The sequence below is a fragment of the Fundulus heteroclitus genome, chromosome 12 (assembly GCF_011125445.2).
Source record: "Fundulus heteroclitus isolate FHET01 chromosome 12, MU-UCD_Fhet_4.1, whole genome shotgun sequence".
NCBI classification, from domain to species: domain Eukaryota; kingdom Metazoa; phylum Chordata; class Actinopteri; order Cyprinodontiformes; family Fundulidae; genus Fundulus; species Fundulus heteroclitus.
The window spans coordinates 31,434,601-31,458,676 of NC_046372.1; the positions used below are offsets into that span (position 1 = coordinate 31,434,601).

Below are 24,076 nucleotides of genomic sequence, written 5' to 3' on the forward strand. Positions count from 1 at the left end.
ATGTGGGGATCTGTCTTTAATATTGTTTATCTTTTATGTTGTTGTCTTATTCTTTTACGAGGTGCACAAGAAAGCCCCAGCTCAATCCGCTAGGGCCCGGCACCTCCTGCTGTTTAAAGCACCATGCTTCTGCGTGCATGGGTTGCTGCTCAGCGCCGCTCGCTCCACCTTGTCTCCTTGCAGCCACGCAAGTCGGCATTGGCCGCAACCTCGACATGCTTAGTTAATTTCAGCATCGTTATGACTACCTAACATTCCATAGCTTTCCTCCATGAACATATGCCACGTGCAACTATTGGCATGACTGATATACTAATTGCACACACTGATCATTCATTGTTGTTTTGTTGTGGTTCAGTGGTACGCTTTGTTTCGGTGCATATGTGCCTCCCCGTGCTTTTGTTATGGCTAAAAGAGCTGAGCGGTTAAAAGGTGGGGGCTTGTCAGTGGAACCTGGTGTGTTTGGGCTCAAATGTTTGTATCCTCGTGGCGGGGTTCAGTGTTTGGGCACAAACCTGTTTGGCCTTCTTAGGGGTGGGGCACCCCACTTATCGTCAGCCTTTCCTTTGAAGTAGGAAACGTACTTTGTCAGAGACACGCCTTGGATTTTTTTTTGAGGCGGTTCATCTTGGTTTTGTCCGGTGTGGAGCAGTGCTTGATGGGGTCTTCTATCGTTACAGGTGAACATTATGTCTGTCTCAGAGTTGTTGTTTTTTTTCACTGTCTCTCAGAAGAGTTGTTGAATGATTGCACTAAAGAGTAGTCATTGGAAAAAGGTAAGCTGGAAGGTGGTGTTGAGTGCCCTCTGAGGTTGCATTAAGTGGTGTCTTTATATATACGTACATCTTGTCAATTGATTGTGTTGTACCTGTGTTGAGACCTTTTTTGCTGTGGAGAGGTCAGCCCACTTTTGTTTGAATCATTTGTTGTGTGGCTGGCTGTGTGGGAGCAGTGACTTTGGGTATGGTACTGGCAACCCAGTCTCACTGGAAAACGTGTAAGCGGGAAACATAGTATTGTCACAATTTGGCTCATCAATACATGTCAGGATTATGTTTTATTTGGTCTATTCATTCATTCATTGGCTTGCAACCAGGTCACACGACTATTAAGTTTTCCCCAGTAAAAAAAGAACATGGCTGCCGTTGCCTGTGGAAAAGTAAACATTTAAGCACAACGTCTGTTTGTATGCATTTTGATTACATTTTTAGTGAGAAGTATGGATATTATTTTCATAATGTAGATAACCTTTCCTTTATTAGTTATTTGAAAACAACATTTAAGCAAAGCATTTGCAGTTATGTGCATCTTGATGACATCTCTAGCGAAAAGTATGCATACTATATCATAAGCTTCATCCAGGGAAGGTAGACAACTTTTCCTTTATTCATTTCTCTGAAGATTTCATTGCGTCTCAGAAAGATGTGACGCAGTCATGTCACGTTGGCAGCCACTTACGTCACCAACGTATATGGACTTCTGCCTTCATAAAGATCAATATTTAAGAAAAACATCACAGTTCTACACATTTTGCTGTCATCTTTTGCAAAAACGTATGCAAAATATGTTTATAATCTTCATTTAGGGGAGGAAGACAATTTTTTGTATCGTGGAGGGTTCAGTGTCACGTGTTTATATTCATCCGCCGTACTTATAACCCACGCTTTGTGACCAGGAGCGTGACGGTCCCTCCTCTTTGAACATGCGGGGATCCGCCCTGATTATTGTTTATCTTATACGTTATTTTCTTATTCTTTCACGAGGTGCACCCAGCTCAAAGGATCTGCCAGGGCCCGGCGCCTCCTGCTGATAAAAGCGTTGTGCTTCTGCACGCATGGGGTGCTGCTCGGTCCCACCTGCTCCACCTGGTCTCTGTTGCATCCGCGCCAGCCGCAGTGGGCCGCAGTCTTGACATGCTTATTTGATTTCAGTCTTTTTAGCACTACCTAATGTGCCATTGCATTCCTTTACGCACCAACATTTGCATGACTGATATACTGATTACACACACTGAACATTCAGTGTTGTTCAAGATTTCGTTTTGTTGCATCCGCGTGTCCCCGTACTTTTTTTATGGCTAAAAGAGCCGAGCCGTTACAACAGTCAACACATTTCATTTTATTCCTAGTAGAAGCCCTTTTGTACTTTCTTTTGAAGGTCCAAAAGGGCATGATGAGCTCAGTGTTGATCTTAGGGCAGATCAAAGGAGAGATACCTGAAGAGATGGAAGCCAAGCCAAACGCGTCAGGTTGCCGGTTGGGGGATACAGGTTCATATGGAGATGAGTCCTCCATATCTCCACCTGAAACAACAAAGGAATAACATTCATCACCAGAGAAGCAGCTCAACTGACTCTAATCATGCTGCAATGTAACATGGACCGCATAAACTAAAGACAGAAAACAGATGTGGTCACATTTGCAACAAATAACATTTATAGTCTTGTGCTGGTGGGCTAAATGGACGTATGCAGGGGATTTAATGTGGACATTAAGTGCTAATAACCTGTTTTATTAAGTTCAATCAAGCTCTTACATCCTGATCAAATGATTTCCTTTTGGTGAGCCACGCTGTTGTTTGTCGTGGTCTGAATCAGTGAAACAACTGGGAAGCTAAAGCACAAGCAATGGATCTTCCCCGCTAACAATGTTTTGTACTGTAGGAGCAGTTTGTAAAAAATCAAATTAGCACTCCACTGACTGTGGCTCTCCCATGCGCCCGCTCCTCTGTGGGCTCTAATCCCACATTTAAAATTCATAGCCATTCTGTGTGATTGAGACAAACCCTCCAGTGTGTAATAGCTTTGCATTCTGATCCTGACAGAAACACAGTGCAGGTGTTGTGAGGGTGGCTCTGAGGCCTCCTGCTAAGGATGAGGAAATCTGGAATCTCCTGGTACCCGGCTACACGTCCACAACAACAAATCAACAGATGAAATCGATGCATAAGGTACAATTTATCAATATAATGGCCAGAAAGTTTAGAGTAAAGATGAAAGGTGATAGAACATTTCTACAATCTGCTTTGACTTCCTCGTTGCTTTGACTGTGCGTTGTAATTATAAGCTTTCTGCATGCATTAAGGAATGACCCATGGGGGTCATTTTTGTTAATGAATGACAAAGTGGTGAAATATTATCACAAGAAACAGGAGAAACAGCTGTTTTACAGCTGAAGAAATAAATCAGGAGGCAGGGGTCAAAAAGGAGACAGGATGAAAGAATCTGAAAAATTGACCCTCACAGGTGGGTGAGACCTCCAGAACTAAAGCCGCAATGGCCCGGCTCCAAACGCAGCTAAAAGCCCAAAGGTTCTGTCTCCTGGCTTAGCGGCCACAGAAAGCATGAACAGCCAACAGCATGATGGCAGCAGTTATCTGGATGCTGGCCAGAGTCAGGGAGGTGGCACCAGAAAAAAGTCCTGCTCCACGTGAGCAGTAAGCAACAGACAGAGCACCATAAAAAAGAGGCTGGAGAAACATAAAAGGGAAATTTACTTGCTTTTATGGAGGTATGAATCTAGACGAGGTCAGGCAAAGAGAGTGTTAATCATAAAAGCAGTCAAAAGGGTCATTGTAACTCTGGAGGAGCTGCAGAAAGACATAGATTAGGGGGCAAATCTGTTGACATGATGACTGTAAGTGGTGCATTCAGCAAATTTGGACTTTATGGAAGATTGGCAAGAAGAGAGCCATTGTTGAAAGAAAGCCAGTTTGCCACAAAGGCACACCACAAATCTAGAAGAAAGTGCTCAAGTCAGAGGAGACAAAAATGAAACATCTGGGCCAACATGCAAAACGTTAACACAACACCCTCCTAGTTAGATGTGGCAGTCGTAGCATCGTTTTGTGGGGAAGAGTTTCTCCCATAGGGAGAGGTGGGCAGGTCAGAGGATGATGGACAGATTTAAATGCAGGGTGTGATCAAAGTGAGCTACTTCTAATCAGTTGAGAGAGTTAAATAGCAAAGCAGTATACCCAAAACTATGGTTTGGTACATAACCTTTCGGTTTTAAAACAAAATGTGATAAGATAAAAAAAATCTGAGTTCCTTATTATAAAAAAGGTAAATCTGAAAAGGTTCACTGTTTGGGACCCACCAAATGTAAATATGTTTACTTCTTGTTTGTAAATCAGACAGACTGAAAAACTATTTTGTCCCTGCAGTCACTGGCTTTTTAAACAAACTGTTGAGTCACTATCTAATTGCTGCACAGCTTTCATCGTTAATTTTTACTTCAAGTCTTGACTCCAGTGTTTTATCTTTTGCAAATGTGTTTTAGATTGATCTCCTTTAACTTTTATAAGTCGCTTCTTATCCTTGTGTCTTGTCTATTGGCGGTATTATTTGTGCAATTTTGTGATGGCTGCTATTATTACAACTATTACTCGCTGCAAACGAATTGCCCTTTGGGGACCTAATAAATTAAAGTCTAAAGTCTAAATCAGTTCTGTTTCTGAAGCAGTTCCTTTGTAGCAAATGTGTTGCAGTAAATCAGTCCCTGTTTATGTTGCAGATCTTCTCATACTGTGTTCATACACTGATGGACATGGACCTACTTAGATAGGCTGTGGTATCTAAACATGAATTGGTAGGTACGAGCCCAATGTGTGCCAAGAAAATCCCCCCTCACCATAGTGCTACCACATTCAGCATGAAAAACATGGATTTATGTTTTCATATACTTTACACCAGGCCCTGCCATCTGATTGTTGCAGTTGAAGTCGAGTCTAATCTGACCAGGTAACGTTTTGCCAAACTGTTATAGTCCAGTGCTGGCGACCCTGTGTGATATATGGTTGGTTTTCTGCTCTTCGCTGAAGTGAGGTGCACCCCATCTGGTCTTCTGTGCTGTGGCTCATCTGCTCCAAGGTTTAACGTATTGTGTGTTCTGAGATGCTGTTCCTGCAGACCTTGTGTAATGACTAGTTTGCAGAATTACTGTTTCCCTTCTTTTATCTCAAACCAGTATGTCCATTGTCCTTGGACACCAATAAGACATTTTTGTCCACCCAACAGCCATTTATATAATATTTTTTGAATTGGTTGTCTTGTTACATCTAAATACTAAAAACTAGCCTGTGGCTTAATAATCACGCCACATTCACAGTCAACTAAATAATTTTTGTTTACGGATCTAATGTTCAGTTTGTAATTCAGAAGTTATTCTTTTCAACATCTAGATGTTGCTGATTGAGTTTCTGTAACAACATTGGTTTATTTACTGTTTTTGTTACAATACGATTTAACAGGTGTACCTTATAGCGTGGTCTGTTATTACATATAAGAAATTCATTTTATGTTTTTAGTGAAATCACTGAAATAAGTGAACTTTTTGATGAGATCCCATTTAACAACATGTACCTGTACGTGCTTTTCTATTGACTATATAGAATTGTTGCACAATGAAGACATTCAGTTCTACCAGCAGCGAAGTGAAGACTGAAGCATGCGGACACACGCAAACACATACATAAAAAATTTAAAAACAAAACATAAAAATAAGAGCCTGTACAGTAAGGGAAAATTTACGACATAAGTAAAATACGGCATAGTTATACTGTATAGTATACTGTATAGTTATTAAAAATAGCATACTCAGATTAAAGAAATGTGCAGCTGAGTGTGAATGTTCAACTTAGTTAAATATTTTTCTTTATAATACTTTCTTTATTTCTCTTTTTGTTTCTTTCTGTCAGTAAACTTGTTTTTGCATGCAGAATACTTCATTCGAAATATTACCATTACCTACGAATTGACATGCTAGTCTTTATATTTCTATCACAAGAGAAGCTGCAGAACTTGAAGATGCTCAGTTTGTCTAATTACACCAATTACCCCTGAAAGCGATGATGCTTTGAAGCCTTTCAGTTCAAGACTACCACTTATTCAGCAAATAACCACGCAAACTTTGTTCTATGGCTTTGTTTTCAGCGGGACCCACCGAGGTTAACTACTTCAGAAAAGAAGCAAAAGACTCAAAGAAAAAAAAACAATGTTTTTTCTTCTGTAAGAACAGTTTGCTCTTTGCAGAGCAACATGGAAGGAAGGATTTCTGTAATTTGTCAAAAGTACACCATCTTGCTATGTTAGTGCTTACCATTTGAACAGCCGGTTTCTCACTCTGTGGTAAAAACCAGCACATATTTAGTGTTAAGACTCACCAAATGTAACATGTTGAACTTTTGAGTGTGCAATTTGGTGAAACAAAAGCACTGTAAAGCCTGAAGAGTTGCTATGGTTGGGGATTTTAAAGGCTTGCATACAGCTGTGTTATAGGCTTCACTGAATCACAAAACTACAAAACCCACTTTCAATCACATATACCCAGAGGACATGAAAACATATGCAACAGGGGGGGTTGTTACATAAAAATGCTCTGTGACAGTCAACCTGGACCCAATTATGGATTCATCACGTCATAGAAAATTCCTTTTCAGCTGTTCAGTGGTAAGATGTTTAAAGCCGCAGGGCAACAACTTATCGTTGTAATTAAGCTTCTATTTGACTTCATTGGCTTCGACAGCAGGAAGCATGACCGGAACCACTCGGAGTGGGCCCACTTTTGTCTACCTATTGCATAAGAACACTTTGTTACTGCAAATGCTGAGTTTTTAAAAAATTAATACCAATCCTAAACACTATCAGTAAGATTAAACCTTTTTAATATGGAAAATGTTGTCTTAGAGATTAATTTTTACATTGTTGGGAAATAGCTTCTGGATGAAAGTCAAAACCAGTTAAAAAAACTGTCATCCGTCCCTTTATTTTTAAGTATGACCTCCTGATTCTCCCTCAGTTTCATATTCATTTAATCTCTTTTCTTCCTTTCATCTAGCAGTGCAGAGGAACATTCTTCCAAAACTGCTTATCCATATTACATTTTAGGTTCCATTCACATGATAAAACTACAATGCAACATTACTTTTGTTATATCAGTAGCAGAAAAGGCTTTGCATTACCTAAGCTTAGCCGGGGGTCCTCTGCAGGTGCTGTGGGTTGTTGCAAAGACTCGACTGCTAACAAAATCTGTTGATCAAGTTGGAGCTCTGAGCAGCTTACTTTTTAAACCACAAGTAATAACACACATATTTAACTGGAATGTGACTAATAGGAAGCTAGATTATAAAAAATGGTAAATTGTATTAGATTTGTAAACACACAACTCAGTTTCAGATCAAACTCTATATGCGCACATAAACATTCCTCTCTATAAAGTGCCACAAAAAGACTACGCTTCACACACCAAGGTAGAATATGTCTATTGGTAACGTCCATTTAAAATAAACAATTCTATAATTTTTTTGAAATAGATATTTAAGCCCAACAAGCCATGTATCAAACAAAATACTCGACTAACTGAAAAGCAACTCCATATTGTGTAAATAAAGAAAAGCATGCATCAGGAGCAGTGTGCCCTTTCAATTAACATGATCTGACAGACTCGCTATGCTGAAGTGTGCCAAGGCCAGGAGCTTAATACTGGTACAGCATTCTGGGGCCTGTGCAGAAACCGTCTTGCTGGGCCCTATGCACGCTTGAGCAATATTTGTCAAACCCACATTTCCTATGGTACAACACAAAGATAATACATATAACCTTAGTTTAACACCTATATTGACAAAATGTCTCATTGTTGCGTTACACTTGGCTGCTATCCACCCCAGTACAGGCGAAAAGCAGAGACGAGATCCACTTGTCCACTAACCAGACCGCTTCCAGCCCTTGACTGTGCCTAGAAATCCTGTTCATAAAACCCTGTAGAGGGTGCATGGTTGGTTTGATGTTCCACGACTTGGACAAAAAACACATTTTTGCTTCTAAAGCTTAGGTACGACTATCGTTTGGACTCTCCTCTCCAGCACTCTGGCACAGGCTGAGGACTGTGAGCCCCTCTGTAGTTGAAACACACCCTCCAGTCTCCCTTCTTATGTAGAGGTACTGACACGCTGTCTGTCAATCCAGGGTGGGAAGCCATGGTTCCTGACAGAAAAAGGTGGCTTGAATCGGATGCCCCGTTGACCCGGTCCCGGATAAGTGGAAGACGGAGTACGGAGTACAGAGTACAGAGTACAAGTACGAGAACGAGTATGAGTACAAGCTCAAATGCCAGCTTAATAAAAGTCAAATGGCTAGACTTCACAAACCTTAATTTTCATATGCAGAAATACATTAATGCTTTATTTGGAAAAGTGTTTGAACAATTGTGAGAAAACTAGTGGAACACTAGACACTGGTATTTATTCTAGAGTATATACTCTCTGATGAGACCTTTAAAGTTCTTCTTTTTTTTTTTTTGCTAAATGACTTTCAGTGGGAAGAAGTGTGAGGCTGTCCACTCCTTCCATTTGGTTCACAGTGTTAAGCTTTGCTAATACTAATCTATTACAGTGTTGAAGTGGCGCTAAACAGTTGAATATAAATATTTGCTTTGCAATTAACTATTTGACAGGCCACCCCAACAAAGTCTTCTTCTTCTTTTGGCTTTTCCCTTCCAGGGGTCGAAACAACACTCATCTGTCTTCATCTAACCCTATCTTCTGCATCTTCTCTAACACCAACTACATTCATGTCCTCTTTACCACCATCCATTAATCTCCTCTTTGGTCTTCCTCCAGGCCTCCTGCTTAGCAGTTCCAGCTTCAACATCCTCCTACCGATGTACTCACTATCCCTCCTCTGTCCATGTCCAAATCACCTTAACCTGGCTTATTAGAAAAACAAATGTTCTATTTCAGGCTTTTAGACGAGCCCTCTCTTCGATATGTTTTGGGTAAAAAGCACCCTTTCCTTCTCCTGGTCTGACTCCTCAGGCCAAGAAAAAGCAGGCATACTGAAGTTTAGATGTGTATATTTTTATCAGCAAAAAAATGAAAGCTTCTAGAATGGCTTTGAAGATCTCAGCAGGGTCTGGCACCTTGGAGTGTAGACTGACAAACATAATTAGCAGGTAATGGTAGTTTAATTGAAAGTAATAGCGACGTATACTTTGCCCTGCGACATATGCCGTCAGTATATACTGCAATTAAAAAAAACAAAAATGACAAAAAGCCATTAAGTCTCAGATAATTGAGACTTAACATCTGTAAGATAAGACAGAACTAAATAACTTGTCTAAAAGTAGCACCACGGATCTGGCAAGACCTCACCAGGTGGAACTTTGTGCGCCCTATTCAGTGTCACGTTTTAATGTTAGAAGTGACTGGCACAGCACACCACTTTAAAACCAATTTCTGATTGTTTTTTTGCATTATGACAGAGCAGGGCTGTGCCGGGCAAAGCAATGCACAGAGCGCAGTGCAGCACGTCGAGTGTGCCGTCCTGTGACATATGCCCATATTAAAATAGATTTTCTTTAGCACAGCCCTAGGTAATGATGTCTGAGCACATCAAATTGAAGAACGTATGCAACCAATACCTAACCGAGTTTCAGAAATCTGAAGTTGTTTTTTTCCATAGCCTTTTAATGGAAAAGCTGCCATACTGCTCTCCCTTTAGTTTCAGGTAAGCAGAGAATAGGTTGTTGTTTAGGTTTAGCAGCTGAAGAAATTTTAACTTTACCATAGAATATTCCCTGGTTCTTTTTTTTTCTCCCTCAAACAATTCACACCAAATAGCTACGTGCATTGTTTAGATGACAATCTAAAACAATCATTTCTTTCTTTAGAATAAACATGGTTGTGATTTTGAGGTGTGGGTCTTTTTCCCCAACTTCAATACTGATTCCAGCGGTAGATCAGTATTGAAGCTGCATTCGCAGCTTCCTATAGGCGAGAGGCCCCTACTGGGATTATTACATCCCTGGTGGCATATTCACCTGTCTTATTTGACTTTATCAGGCATTGCAATGCATGATAAAACATGATACAATGGCTCGCTACAGGCACACAAACTGGTCCTCACTGAGCCAGCTGTATTACCGCAAGCCTGAAAATTATTGCACACTGTTGATTAAAAAACAAGCAAGTCCTAAAGCTCCTGTAAAGTCATTACTAGCCATTCTTGAGGTGCTGTTAGTGTAAAGGGAAAGGAAGGCAAGGCGAGACTATTTGTACATGACCATTCATACACCAGGCAACCCAAGGTGCTTTACAGAAAAAACAGAGGAAAGACATCAAACAAAAACCTTTAAGCTATGCTTGAAAACAGAGCTTATTATGTCAAATACTTAAAAGCATTGGATAAAAAGAAGCAAATGCTGAAATAGACGTTTTAAACAGATAAAAAGCTTTAAAAAAAACTACTAAAAATCACTGCCTGGAAATTATGATGCTGTGTAAAAACAGTACAGGCTGTCTTCAATTTTAGTGATGATTGATTGAAGAGCATTTTTGAATCAATAGCAACATTTTAAATCTATGCTTTTGCAAACCAGTATGTCAGTAGCACAATTTAAGAACTGGTGTCATGTGATAATTTTCCTAGTATTGGTCGGCACTCTAGCAGCAGCATTCTGGATGATCTAGCTGCAACATAGACATTTAACAATTATGAGTAAAGACAACATTGTCGTAATCTAACCCACTGAAAATAAAAGTACACACCAGTTTTGCTGTATCCTGTTTTGTCAGGCAAGTATTCATACATTGTTTTCTGAAAACGATTGTGAAAAGCTTTAGAAAATAATTTCCTCTACTCATTTACTGCCTCGTCTCCTAACACGGCGCAGTAAAAGCAAATGTCCACATCTTCTTGTGGCTGACCTATCATCGAGTGACGTCTGTGTTGTGATGGTTCGGTATGAATACATCTTCTAGTACATCCTTCGTATTAATGCCTCCCCTCCACTTTTCCCTTTCATGTGGCCATTTTCACAAAACCAAGATAATGAAGCATGACACCACAAATGTATCATTTCTCTTTCGAAATTGTGCTTAACAGAAAAAACAGCCGAGTGCATAAATACAGGTAACGGCTCAGCTTTTGAAGTGTTATTGACATTTTAAACTCAATTTCAAACCTTACAAATAGAATATTGGATTAGCTCAGAATAATGTTTCGAGTCACAACTCCACTCCACCGTGGCGTGATGGGCAAACACAGCAAGAAATGAGTTTCAAAATGTCCCACCTTTACCTTTGGCTTTATGTAAATATTAAGATTGTCAAACTAGTTTTAACTAAATTGGAAGCGTCTAGTTGATGGGTAAAGCCAGTGGATGTAGATTTACTCCCAAAGGAACAGAGCTATTGGAGAACACAGATTGACAAATGTTCCAACAGTAGATGGTAAGTAATGTTCATTACATGCCTACTCTATGCATGATTAGAAATGCTTACACAAGTGCAACTCACCAAATCAGAACATCGTTCAAATGTATATTTGTTTTGGTAATTTATTTCAAATAGTAAAACTTCTATAAAGATTTATTAAAATAGGTGATATATTTAAAAAAAATACTTCATTTATCTTTGATGTTTTTGGCTTGCAGCTATTGAAAAAAAACAAAATTAGATTTCTCTAAAAAATTGTATAGTACCTGTGAGTGAGAAAATAAAAAAAAATAATGTTATTCCCATGTTGTGGCCTAAAGAAACGTGGGGAAGACTGTTTACTTTTCCAGCACACAGTCACCGACATCCTCCACAAGGATGGTGAGCCACAAAAGGTCACCACTAATTAAGCTGGCTGTTCACAGAGAGCTTTCTCAAGCATATTTATAGAAGGTTCGGTGGAAGAAAAAGGTGCGAGGGACAAGATGCACACGTTACATGAACAACCCCAGCCTTGAGACTATTGTAAATTAAAAGCCCATTCAAGAGTTTGGGACGGACTCACGAGACATGGAGGGAAGTTGAAGTCAAGAACCCCCCACATACAGATGTAGCCAAAGACAACGTCAAAAGCATCTTACCTGGGCCAAGATCAAAAACGAACGCTTGGTCCAAAGTGCTTGTTGCAGATAAAATTACTTCTAATTAGATATCAAAGTCCCAGTGTCTGGAGGACGACAGGAGATGTACAGAATCCAAGTTGCTTAAAGGTCCAATGTCAGGTTTTTTTCAGCCACTGAAGATTTTTGGGGCAAATCGGCAACTTCTTCTGCCAGTGTTGTTCCAGTTTGCTGTATTTGGTCCAAAATCAGCAAAGCTGTCTACCACAAAATTTTTCTGTAGCACTAGTGGCCTTTCATAAAAGTACTAAAGCAGAACTGAACCAGGACAGCTGTGACGAGGGCTAAGGCCCCAGTACAAGGGTCACAGTGCCGCTGTGCCACCAGGGTGCCCATCTTCCAGGGAATATTAGAGGTCTTCATGCTTCCCTTTGCTGACAATCTTTATGGACATGTCCACACTGTCAGAGGTGGCAATAACTGCTTAAGGCAGGCATGAGGAATTGCTGCAAAGCCATGGAGATTGCAGACAACTATCCCTGTGGCTCTACGATTGTATGCTGCTTGTCAAGACTTGATGCAATCAACTGGGTTCTCTTAGATAGGATTTTTATTTTTTGACCAATCTATATAGTCTGACCCAATCTGTATAATCTGATTGAATTTGATTTTGGAGAGTTCCTTCAGATGGCATGTTTCATGAATTGGCCCTACATAAATAAAACTTGAATCCCCAAATGGGGGACCTTGGTCCGAATCCGGACAGAGTGATGGCTCAGTCTGGACCTGTGCCCAATCTGACAATTTCCTGATACAGCATCTTCTTTCCAGCACAGAGCAAAGCAGAGATGTGGGTGATATGCTTTGGAGGATACCTCTACTCCAGTTACTACGACAATTGACTCAGTTTAGCCAATCAAATCCTTTCTTAACCCTGCGCAGCCATTGAATGAACTCAGTAGAGCAGAGCAGAAGACGTAGATGACAGCATGGCTCGCTCCAAAAGAAGAAAAGTTGATACAGAAAATCGCTTTTTTAAAGATGAGCGGACAGATAAATTTATGTTCATTCTTCCGGTCGGCAGTTCCAAACCCGCATGCATCATATGCTCCAAAACGGTTGCATTAATTAAAAGTGTCACATTAATTAAATGAAACACAGCAGTTTTAAGCAAAGTTATCCGCTGGAGGCCGAGCAGAGAGCACACAAAATGACCAACCTACAAGCCCAGTATGACAGATCTACCAGACTCATCACAAATATACTTTTACAGAAGAAATTTCATTAACTGGACCTTAGTCTGTTTAAATTGAATACCCCTGTCTGGTTTAAAGGATTACTCTGTCACTGTGCTCGACTTTCCAGGAAACTTCTCTTCCCCCCTTAGACACCTCATACATAATCTGTTGAGTATTGTCAAAAGGAAGATGAGAGACACCAGACCCAACAATGCAGAGAGCCCCAGGCTGCTATCAAACTAACCATTATACTTTTGCAGAACCATAAACTGATCACCTCCAAATCACCATGCAGTAGTTCAAGCAAAAGGATCCAATCAAGTCTTTCCAGCATATACTCTACCGCACATAGACATACTCCACATTTTTAGTAGATTTTGGAGTTTCACTGCTTGAAGCCATAATAATTGAAGTTAACTGATACAATTGATTGAAGTATATCACTCAGTGTACAATAAATCTATATGTATGTTTTACTTTTACATATTGTTTTTAAGTAAATTTACTTCCCTATAATATTCTTATTTATTGAGGAGTGCCTGTAGATGAACTGCAATGCCATAGGACGAATGGATTGTCCTACCTGCATTTGAAATTACTCCATACAGAACCTATTACACTCTACTGAGAGAGTAGCAGGGAGCAACACAGAGAGAAAGACCACCGGGCCCAGAAGTTGACTTCAATGATGCACATTCGTTCAGCCCCCCCCCGTGCACCTTTCTGCCAGGAGTGAGCCTTAATGCTCACATCATGACGGTATTCAGTGAGCAGAATGGTCCGCCACTTCTTCTCACCTCTGATAGAGTGCCTGAGAACTCACTCCACTCTAAAAGGCTAATCTAAAAAACCCCACCACCCGGCCCTCATTTCAGCTGCACTGTCACACTCCGCACCAGCTGCGTATTGAATGGGTGTCTTCCTGCGCAGCTCACCTTACATTATAGGAAATCGTTAGACAGATTTACGGGGACAAACAGCGTGGGGTTTTGTCATAATATTTCACCGATCCTTTTCACATTTTGGGGATGAAGGATGAAAGGGAAGGCAGCGGGTATAAAAAGGACATGGAGCGGAACGGTCTGAATGATCCTATTGATCACGTCCAGAGGCTATTGACATGTCCCTTCTTCCGATTATGATATATTCACCTGGTATGGGCCAGATGGGTTGCAGGCAAAGGGAAAAGCAGGGAGGACATATTCAGCATGCAGGAGCCGGTTCCCCCTACTGAGCCTGTGTGGCCTGACATGCAGGGCAGGCTGGAAAAATGTTCTGCTTATGACAGTGGATGGCTAAGGTAATGACCAGTGACTGCTACCATTGCTCATAGTAATGATGGTTTCACCCAAGAATACTACACACATTTGCAACCCCACTTCACCTTTTGCCATGATGTCCTCCAATGATTCTTTTTTTTTTTTGTCTGTTCATTTTTACGTTGTCCAGTTTTCTCTGAATCTCTCTTAAATATCTATTTCTCCTTATCATTTAACTGCGTCCCTTCCTCATTTCCTGTGTCACTTTCCCTCGCTGGCTCCATTACGCCCTTCTCCTGCCTAATAATGTTCAAAACGTTTTCATAATGTCCATTTTATATAACTTCCTTCGGCATTAGGAACCCAGGTTATGAGCATAGAATAATGTGGTAATATCTTCAATGGGACAAATTTACTGTGCTGACCTCAATAAAAAAAATTAGAAAAAATGAATAATTTGAATCAATTCTCATTTAGTCTTAGATATTTCTACAAGCACAGAAGGTTTTATCTTCTTTTGTTTCAACAGTCAATGTTTTCTCGGCTAATTAAACTGCTCTGAAAAGCCCTCCATGCAAGATATTTGATTCCTACTTAGAGACCGAGCTCCCCACTTCAGACCAACAGCTGTAAAATAACATATGTTGGAGGTGGGGAGCTTATTGTTTAAATTGCCAATTCCATTGCAAACCTACAAGGCCATATTCACAAGAGACCTAAGGCACAACTGAAAATGAAATGCAGCCAACGATATAATATGCCTACATCAAAAAGCCGATGTTTCTCTCTTATTAATTAATTCCTGGAGAGATGCTATGTAGCCCTCCCTGCCTCCCACCACCCTAGTCAGAGTACAAATCACTCATTATCCATCAAGAGTGGATGCACGGGCACACTGAATTCAGCTGACACTTTGTGTGAGAAAACACAATTAGCAGGTCATCAACATTAATGATTTAAGGACTGGAAGTAAATACCTCTTTATGGAATATTTTAAAGCAAATAGAAAGATGCCTTTAGGCTCACAATAGAAATCGAGAAGGGACACAGATCATTCTTTCAAACACATTATTCATTTTTTGTCTTCTCTAACTCCCAGTCGGTCGAGGCAGATGACCGTTGATAGTGAGCCCGGTTCTGCTGGAGGTTTTTCCTTCCCGTTAAAGGGGAGTTTTCCTCTCCACTGTCGCTTCATGCTTGCTCAGTATGAGGGATTGCTGCAAAGCCATTGACAATGCAGACAACTGTTCCCTGTCCCCTGCTCTTTTAGGAGGAGTGAATGGCGCTTGTCAAGACTTGATGCGATCTATTAAGTTTCCTTCGAAATTAAACTTTTTGACCAATCTGTATAATTTAATTTAATTTGACTTTGTAAAGTGCCTTGAGATGACATGTATCATGAATTGGCGCTATATAAATAAAACTGAATTGAAAAAATTTAATTGAAAACAGTTGCCACCCTTGTTCCATGGGAAGAACTCTCTGATTGGCCAACAACAGACTTTCTTTGGCTTAACCGGCTGGATAACACCAGACAACTGCCAAACTGCCCGGAAGTCTACTTTTGATCGCTTGGCCAGACCTGAACGATTTGTTCTGGGGAGAACTGGAAGTCCCACTGTGGCAGCGGTCAGCAGAACCAAACTTAGTGAAAAAGCTGTCATCAAACTAGTTATAGCAAAACAAAGGGTAACATACAACTCTTAGTTTTCACCTAAGACTCCTGCAAGATACTCTTCATGACATGTTAGCAGGACCAGAATGTGAGTTTATCGCAGACTAGGGGTCTATTCATCAAGTTAGATAGAGCTTCAGTAAAAAAGGAAGACGTTATGCATTTTTTTGACCATGTCTACTCCTTGTTGAAACAGCATATGTAGGCTGACCCATTGAAACCTTGGTTGGACTAAATGAGCATTGCTGACAGAAACAAGATTATACTGAAGCGTCCTGAACCTCTTTGTAAGAGAAATGAGTGTCAAACAATCAAAATAACAATGCGGACCATGCAATAGCGATGACATATATTGTGTTATTACATGTATACACATGTAATGGGTTGATTTTGAAGTAGCAGACAGGATTTATATTATATATCTATTCTTGAAATATTCAAGTCAATATCAGAATAAAAATGCCTGGATCTGGATGTCGCTAGTGTCAAATTTGCTAATGAAAGCAGCTGAAACACAGAATGTTGGACCTCAAATATCTTTAACCTTGCTTGCTATTAAAGTATGAATGTCATCTGAAGCTCAAGAGCCTATCCACCAGGGCAGTTTACACTAAATGTGATCCTGCTCAACTGTTAAGAGCGAGCAGACTACAAATTGCTTTAAAATATGTGTGACATTTTCACTTATCAGACTGGGAGAGCAGTGAGAATCACATGTCATGCAGTTTATGTAACAAAAAGGCTTAATGGATGAGCTTTACCCTATTCCATGTTTTCTTTTGTTGCCAAATTAAATCTCACAGAGACAAGAACTCTGCTCTTCACACATCATTATTTCTGCACTATGAGGATGTGCTTAAAAATCAGCAGTGTAAGTAAGCTGGATTAAAGTAAATCTGAGCAAGTCATGCTTTGTGATTTCTGAAAGATTTTGAATAATATTTAGAAAATCTATTTTTATTAAGACATGAAAAATGCTTCACTATGACAGTCCCAGTTTCCAGCATCATAAAGACATGTTTATAACCTTCTGTAAATGTAATAATCACCCACTAATCTTTCTGTATTTTCTATCACTCTCTGAAGGGCTTTCTAGTCGCTATTAGACTTTGACTTAATCTGCCTGATGTATAAACAAGTTATTAGTATGAGATCGACAATGACGCTGAGTACTTTTTTAAAAGTTTGACACCTTTTTGGCCATACGTTTTAGGAAACTGGGGCTCTTGAGTTGTTAACTTCACTTTGGACTACAATAAACATGACTTGTGTGTGTCTCCACTCCTTGATTTTCAGTTTCAGTTGCTACATTTTCTCTGCTCTGTCAACAGGACTGTGGACAATTTACAGCATGTTAGAGGCTTTTGACAAAATCTCTAATTCAATAGTGGCTAAGCACAAGGAAGGTATCAGGTGGCTGCAAGGCTATAAACAATATATGAACTTTACCTTTTAAATTTAATAACTGAAATAAATTGCAATTTTATCAGTATTCAAAATTACTAAAATTGCCACGTAGTAAAACCTTTTTGGAGCGTCTTTTTGTACAGAAATTAATTTCCACTGGTGATGCAGTTGAAGTTCATTGCAACGTACCCCCACTCTAGTGCTTTTAAGCCAGTAGCGTAAGTAACTGAGCTCCCATTTTAAGGGCCACCTTCAAACACATTTTAGAGTCTGGTGCAATAAGTTGTCCAACAAAGATGAGATCAGACAGGTCAACAGTTAACATCAGGTGTAAACAGGACTTAATATTATTGGTTCAGCTTGCTTCCAGCACTCATATTTTAGATCATTTTAAAGGAAGGTTTTTTTTTTTGTTTTTTGTTTTTTGTGCAGCAAACTTTGTTTGTCTATGAGTCTAAACCTTGGGACAGGTCATGAAAAACCACCCACAGGTTCCTTTTTGGAACACGTTTACACAAATCCTAGAAATTACAAAGACTTTAAATCTATTTTTTCCCTCTTTTCAATCCCGAGTCCTTGCATCGCTTCATCTTTCTACCCTGCACACCATTCATCTCTTTACCTCACTTTACAAGATCTGTATCGGCAATGCATAACACCTTATCTTGAACCCAAATTAAATCTAAACCTATTTTTTTTTTCTCTCTACAGAAGTGGCGCAAATACTATTTTACAAAGGTCTACAGGATTCATTCCCTGTGCTGTTGGTTTGAGATAGATGTTGTACACTAACCCAAGCCTGCTTGACTGCACAATGGATTGTGATTAGATTAAAGCTGCATTGTAACAGCTTTTCACATGCATTTAAGAGGGTCTTATCGCCGAAGGTTGACACGGCCAAAATGGGGCAGTGCAGAAGAATTTTCCTCTGAAAAGAGGAAAAGGGCGGCACACAGAGACGCTTGGCTGCCCGGATGACTTGCAAGACACGTTCAAGTCGAAACGCTCCGACTCCCGTCGTCTGCGTTAAAAGAAAGAAGAAGAGAGTTTGAAGGAATAACTTACTTATCATTAGTCAGAGTAAGAAATGAGGAGGAAGATATGAAAGACGGAAGGCCTGGGGAGCATCCATGTCACTGTCTTTGCTTTGCGCTTACATCAAGAAAGCCACTGCTGTCTTCTGTCTATCGAAGTGTAACTGGTGCTATGAGCAATCAGCCTGGTGAATCATTTCACGGATCAGCAAACATGAGTCCAGAACACTCAGGGGCTCTGCGACATTTCCACCATTACCCCATGTGTCAAAACAGCTGAGTGCATTATGTCATCCAAATTGACAATGTCGCCTGATACCATTCACAGACACTCAGACCACACGCATATAAGCATCACAAAAATGCCAGTTCTGAGTTAGGGTCCCCTCTTCAGGCTACTCCTCATGGTGCAACCTCTCCAGTAGATGTAGTTTTGTTAGACTGTCTCCTCATAGGAGCCATAGCATATTTTATGACTCTGTGTCTGAATATACACTTACTTGCCACTTTATTAGGCACACCCATTCAACCGCATGTTAACACAAATGTCAAACCAGCCGATCACATGGCAGCAAATCAACCCAGTTTAGGCATCCAGACGTGCTGAGGATGCCTTTGCTAAGGTTTCGGGGATATGAACGTGGCATGATCGTTGGTGCCAGATGGGACGGACTTTCAGAAACTCCTGAACTATGGCAGAGAAAATATTGATACTGTGAGGTCAGAAATCGCCACATGAAAGCAGGGATCCATCCTGCCTTGTATCAAGGGGGTAAGCTACTGCTGGTGGTCTAATGGTGTGGGGGATATTTTGTGGCACACTATGGGTGGTTTTTGAACCAAACTGAGCATCATCAACACACCACAGCCTGAATACTGCTACTGACTATATCCATCTGCTCATGACCACAATTGTTCCATCTTCTGATGGTTACCTCCAGCAGATAATGCACCGTGACACAATGCTCAAGCTATCTCACACCAGCATCAACTGGCCTCCTCAGTTATCAGATCTCAGTAGAATGCAATACCTTTGGGATGCGGTGGAACAGGGGATTCTCATCAAGGATGCACAGCTGACAGATCTGCAACAACTGGATGAACTAAGAAGGTTCTTTGAGCTGCCATGTGCTCTTAAATGAACGGTAGCGTAAAAAAAAAACCTGAAGGTTACAATGTTTCAAGAGTGCAGTCTCTGGTTAAGTGGACACATAAGGACCACTGTGCTCTACAACAATAATCTAGTTACAAGGTAAAATGGAACACTTTATGTGAAAAACAATAAGAGGTCCACCTAATGTAATCCCATTATGCCTCCATCATATTCGAGCAAGATTAAAGTTGCAAGGTAAATGTTTTTCAATGGAGGGGTGGGGGTAGGGTGGTGTTTTGGGTAGCACTGTAAGGGGACATAAGAGAGTACATTGTGCGTTGCTTTACTTTTCTCATAACACACAATGATGTTGGAGATCTCTGGTCTCTGGGATGTTGTTCTGCACACATTATTATCGGCAGTGCAGTACACATGTATATTCCCGCATAATTTACTGCACCAGCAAAATTGCGTCTTGTTGCAAGGCATGCTATGAGGGCATGTTATTTTGTACTTTACCAACAGGCTCATGCAGAGCCGTTCAGTGCATCCTTAGTTAGAAAATGACTGATGATGTTCGCTGAATTCACAGCCAGTCACAGAGGAAGCATAAAAGCAGGCAAGAAGCATTAAGGATCGAGATTGCTCGTAAGAAGCTGATGGGCTTGAAACTTCACAGAAAAGCCGCGTAATTATCACCGCATAGTTATTGCTTTACGGAACCTAATATTGCTTTCTGCTTTCTACCTTCATTGAGTCCCATGTGGATGGTCCAGTAGTTCTGTAGGCACTGCAGCTCGTTCTTCATGGCCCTCTTGCAGCGGCAGTTATACAGAGAGCTATTATGCAGAACTTCCAGGGCAGCCTTGCAGTCCCGGTTGTTATCCAGCATGGCATCCTTCTCCTTGCCCACGAGGCACTGGCGCATCACCCGGTACCGAGGGCTGCAGCGAGCATCCTGGCTACACATGTCACTGGCCTGGATGCAGTCTACCCACTGTGACTGAGCCTCACGTGTAGACCTGGAGCTTGGAGATCCCTGGGACACATTGGCCAAGGGCACTAACCAAGCTGAGGAGCCTTCCAAGGAACCTAGGCAAGGAGGAGAAGGTTGATTTGAAGATGAAAAGGTGAATATGGACATATGTGCATTTATATGTAGAATAATTCAAAAATAATGCTTTTATACACACACACACACACACACACACACGTAATGTTTCTGATTCAAAGATTTAGGATTTAAAAGCCTCTGAGAAGTTTAAATTACATTAGGGTTTAGTCAAGGTGAGCAGGTAAGTGGTTACCTTACATATATATATGTTATATATATATATATATATATATATATATATATATATATATATATATATATATATATACATATATATATATATATATATATAGCACATAAACTTGCTCATCAATTAGCCTCAACTCCATATTCCTTGGAGCTGGTAACCACTTACCTGCTCACCTTGACTAAACCCTAATGTAATTTAAACTTCTCAGAGGCTTTTAAATCCTAAATCTTTGAATCAGAAACATTACAACATTGATTAATCTCATGTCTGCTCAAACGTTTCTCTCATTTTGAACTCAAATAAGCAGAAAATTAGGTTTACAGGGATCCTCAGAGCAGAGACTATCTGACTTTTACGAGACTCGGGATGCGAACCCACGTTTACATGCAGACTAATCAGTGCCGTGTTTCTGGTGAAATGACAAGAGAGACCCCTTGTGATGACATTGTGAATTGAGCAGCCCAGAGCGAAGGCTGTGCTTTATCGATTCTAGGTGCAAAGGCTATGTTACATAAAAGTTCAATAGCAAAATTGAATTTGTCAGTTGGAGGATTTCAATCCGTGCACGTTATTGTTACGTTTATTATAAATATATTGGGAATGGTAAATATCAATGTGGAGTGAGATTTGAATGCTTTGCATTTCAAAATTCATATAAATGTTTTACTTTGAATGAGGTTCGCTATTAAAACAATGACCTCCTTGTGTCCTTTGTAGAAGCTGTGGAGGCTTTAAAAGTACAAGTTAAAGCGGTTTCAGCATTTACCTGCTCATACGTGCATGCGTTTTTAAAATGTGTTGCTATAATTGACATCAATCATTATATAACTGAGTCGATCAGCTTTTACCATTAGAATTTCATGGCTCACAGTAAGCACATTAACTTTTGGCAGACAAATAACTCTAGCTTAATAAAAGCGTCCGGATTCCAGAAATATCATTCCTTTACAATTCGTATGCTTTGATAATTTATTGAAGAAAAAAATTCTATATATACAGACCAATGTTAACATATAATGTTCCACTTCTTACCTAAGAGCACATGAAAAATGCAGACGCACATCCATAGAGTGCCAGACTTCATGGTGAGACGATTAAGGCTCCAATTAGACTAATATCTCCAGTTCTTGAAAGTTTAATTCCCCTTTCCAGATTCTTGACAAAGTCTAACTGAGGACAACATAAGAATAAATATCCTAATTTCCCCCAAGACTAATGCACATTCCCCGATAGAAAGATAGAAAAAAATCCTCGACGCCCAAAAAGATAAAAAAAGAAAAATCCACAATCCTTTGCTTCTTCTTTACTGAACAAGTCGGACAAATTCCCTCAGACTGGGGAAAAAAATCAAACGAAATCAAATGCAATCAATCAGTCAGTGAATCCATAAAAGCAGCTTCTCGGGGTCCGCTGCGCTGCGTTCATACCGAGAAACAACTGAGACTTGGTGTGTCCGCATTATGGGCTCAGGCTTGCCGCTTCTCTCTTCCCTTGCAGGCAGTTTGTCCCATAAACAGTTCCCAAACTGCCACACAGAAATCTGTTATCTACGCCAACATATTAAAGGAGGTCGAAATAACTCGTCTGAAAGTGCTTCAACCCGATGACTTGTATTATTATTTTGTTCTTCTGTCTCCCTCCACTGCGTTCTTCGCAAAGCTGCGCGCTCCTCTGGAAGGAGCGAACGCGTCTTTTTCACTGACTGCACGCGTGTCGAGGCATCCACAACACTTTATATGGATGGAGGAGGAGGAGGAAGAGGAGGAGGGCAGGTGGGCTCTATTAGCCCAGCAGAGGGCGCTGCGGGGAGGCGCCCTCATTGGAACGCGCGGCACACACGGCTCACAGAGATGCCCAATAATAAATGTTTCTCTACAGAATGTTGCAATTTTCCCGCATCAGAGTATCTTGGACTTGGCATGTGAAATTATACTGAGCTCACAAGGCCCCTGAAGTAGCTAGGCTATCTATTTGATTTCATGTGACACTGTTTTTTTTTTTTAGGATTTCCAGGGTAATTTTTTTTTATAAAAAAATAAAAATTCTATGTGTATATACATACATACATAAATATATATATATATATATATATATATATATATATATATATATATATATATATATATATATATATATATATATATATATATATATATATATATATATATATATAAATGTGTGTGTGTGTGTGTGTGTGTGTGTGTGTGTGTGTGTGTGTGTGTGTGTGTGTAAAGACAGACAGAGAGAGCTAGAGAGAGAATAAAAACACATTCTGTGAATGTTAAAATTGTGGAGAAGTTTAAAGCAAGAGTAGGTTATAGAGCAATATCTCAGAGTTTCAACATCTAATAGAGCATTGCTCTATCCAGTCATCACAACTGCACACCTGCCTAAGATTGCCATCTAAACTGACATGCATGCTAAGCAGAACATTAGTGAGAAAAAGCAGCCAACATGGAGAAGCTCTAAATATCTACAACTTAGGTGGGAAAAATCTGTTTGCACAACTATTAGTTACACTCTCTGCAAAACTGGCCTTTTTGGAAGAGATAAAAGAAAAAAGCTGTTTTTTGGAATAAAGACGTGTTCCTATTTGGTGTTTGCTGCTAGCCATGTAGAATACATGACAAACATGTTGTTTGACACTCAATAAAGCGGACCAGTGTAGTCGTCCACTTCATGCTAACATTTCATTTCCAGTTCACACATAAAAATGGTGTTTGTTGGGTTAAAAACAATTATGTAATCTTTATGAGAAAAAAAATGGAAAAGAAAGGTTAGCATAAAGTAGACAACTGCCCTGGTTCTATTTTCCCTCTTCTGTGCTCTGTAGCCATTATTTCTCTGCAGACTGGGACACCCAAGTTTACGGCTTGGTCTCACTGGCTAAAAGATTACGTCTTCAAAGAAGTCTTGGATCCAAAACAAGTATCGTCTGCTGTTTGTGTACCTGGTGACTGTAGGACTAGTTGCCTGTTACCAGGTTCTCTGAGCTCCTGCAGAACTGAATTATAGATTCCCAAAAACAAGACAGAGTGTTTTTAGTTCTACTGCCCTAAAGAAGACTGCTCTGAGCCACAGCTCTGCATACGGTCCATCTGCTCCAGTCCGAGCAGACCTTCCCATAAAGCTGCCAGACCCAGAGCAACAGCCCATGGAACGTCCTCCACTGTTCATCAGAATCAGAGCAGCGTCCGGACAGTCACTGTGATGGCCAGTTAACACATGAAGAATC

General features: G+C 40.2%; 1 protein-coding gene across 2 annotated transcripts in view; it reads right to left on the minus strand.

Annotated features, from left to right (window-relative positions):
- Nucleotides 1–22,564, minus strand: part of LOC105926805 (GDNF family receptor alpha-2) — a 93,620-nt gene extending 71,056 nt beyond the window's left edge. For both annotated transcript variants that reach the window (XM_036144441.1, XM_036144440.1), the window contains exons 1-3: nucleotides 21,874–22,564; nucleotides 20,285–20,629; nucleotides 2,216–2,302 (exon numbers count right to left, since the gene is read on the minus strand). In XM_036144441.1, coding sequence (XP_036000334.1) covers nucleotides 2,216–2,302; nucleotides 20,285–20,629; nucleotides 21,874–21,925 — 484 coding nt within the window. In that variant the 5' untranslated portion in view covers nucleotides 21,926–22,564. The remainder of the gene's footprint in view (nucleotides 1–2,215; nucleotides 2,303–20,284; nucleotides 20,630–21,873) is intronic.
- Between the last annotated feature and the right edge of the window lie 1,512 nt (nucleotides 22,565–24,076).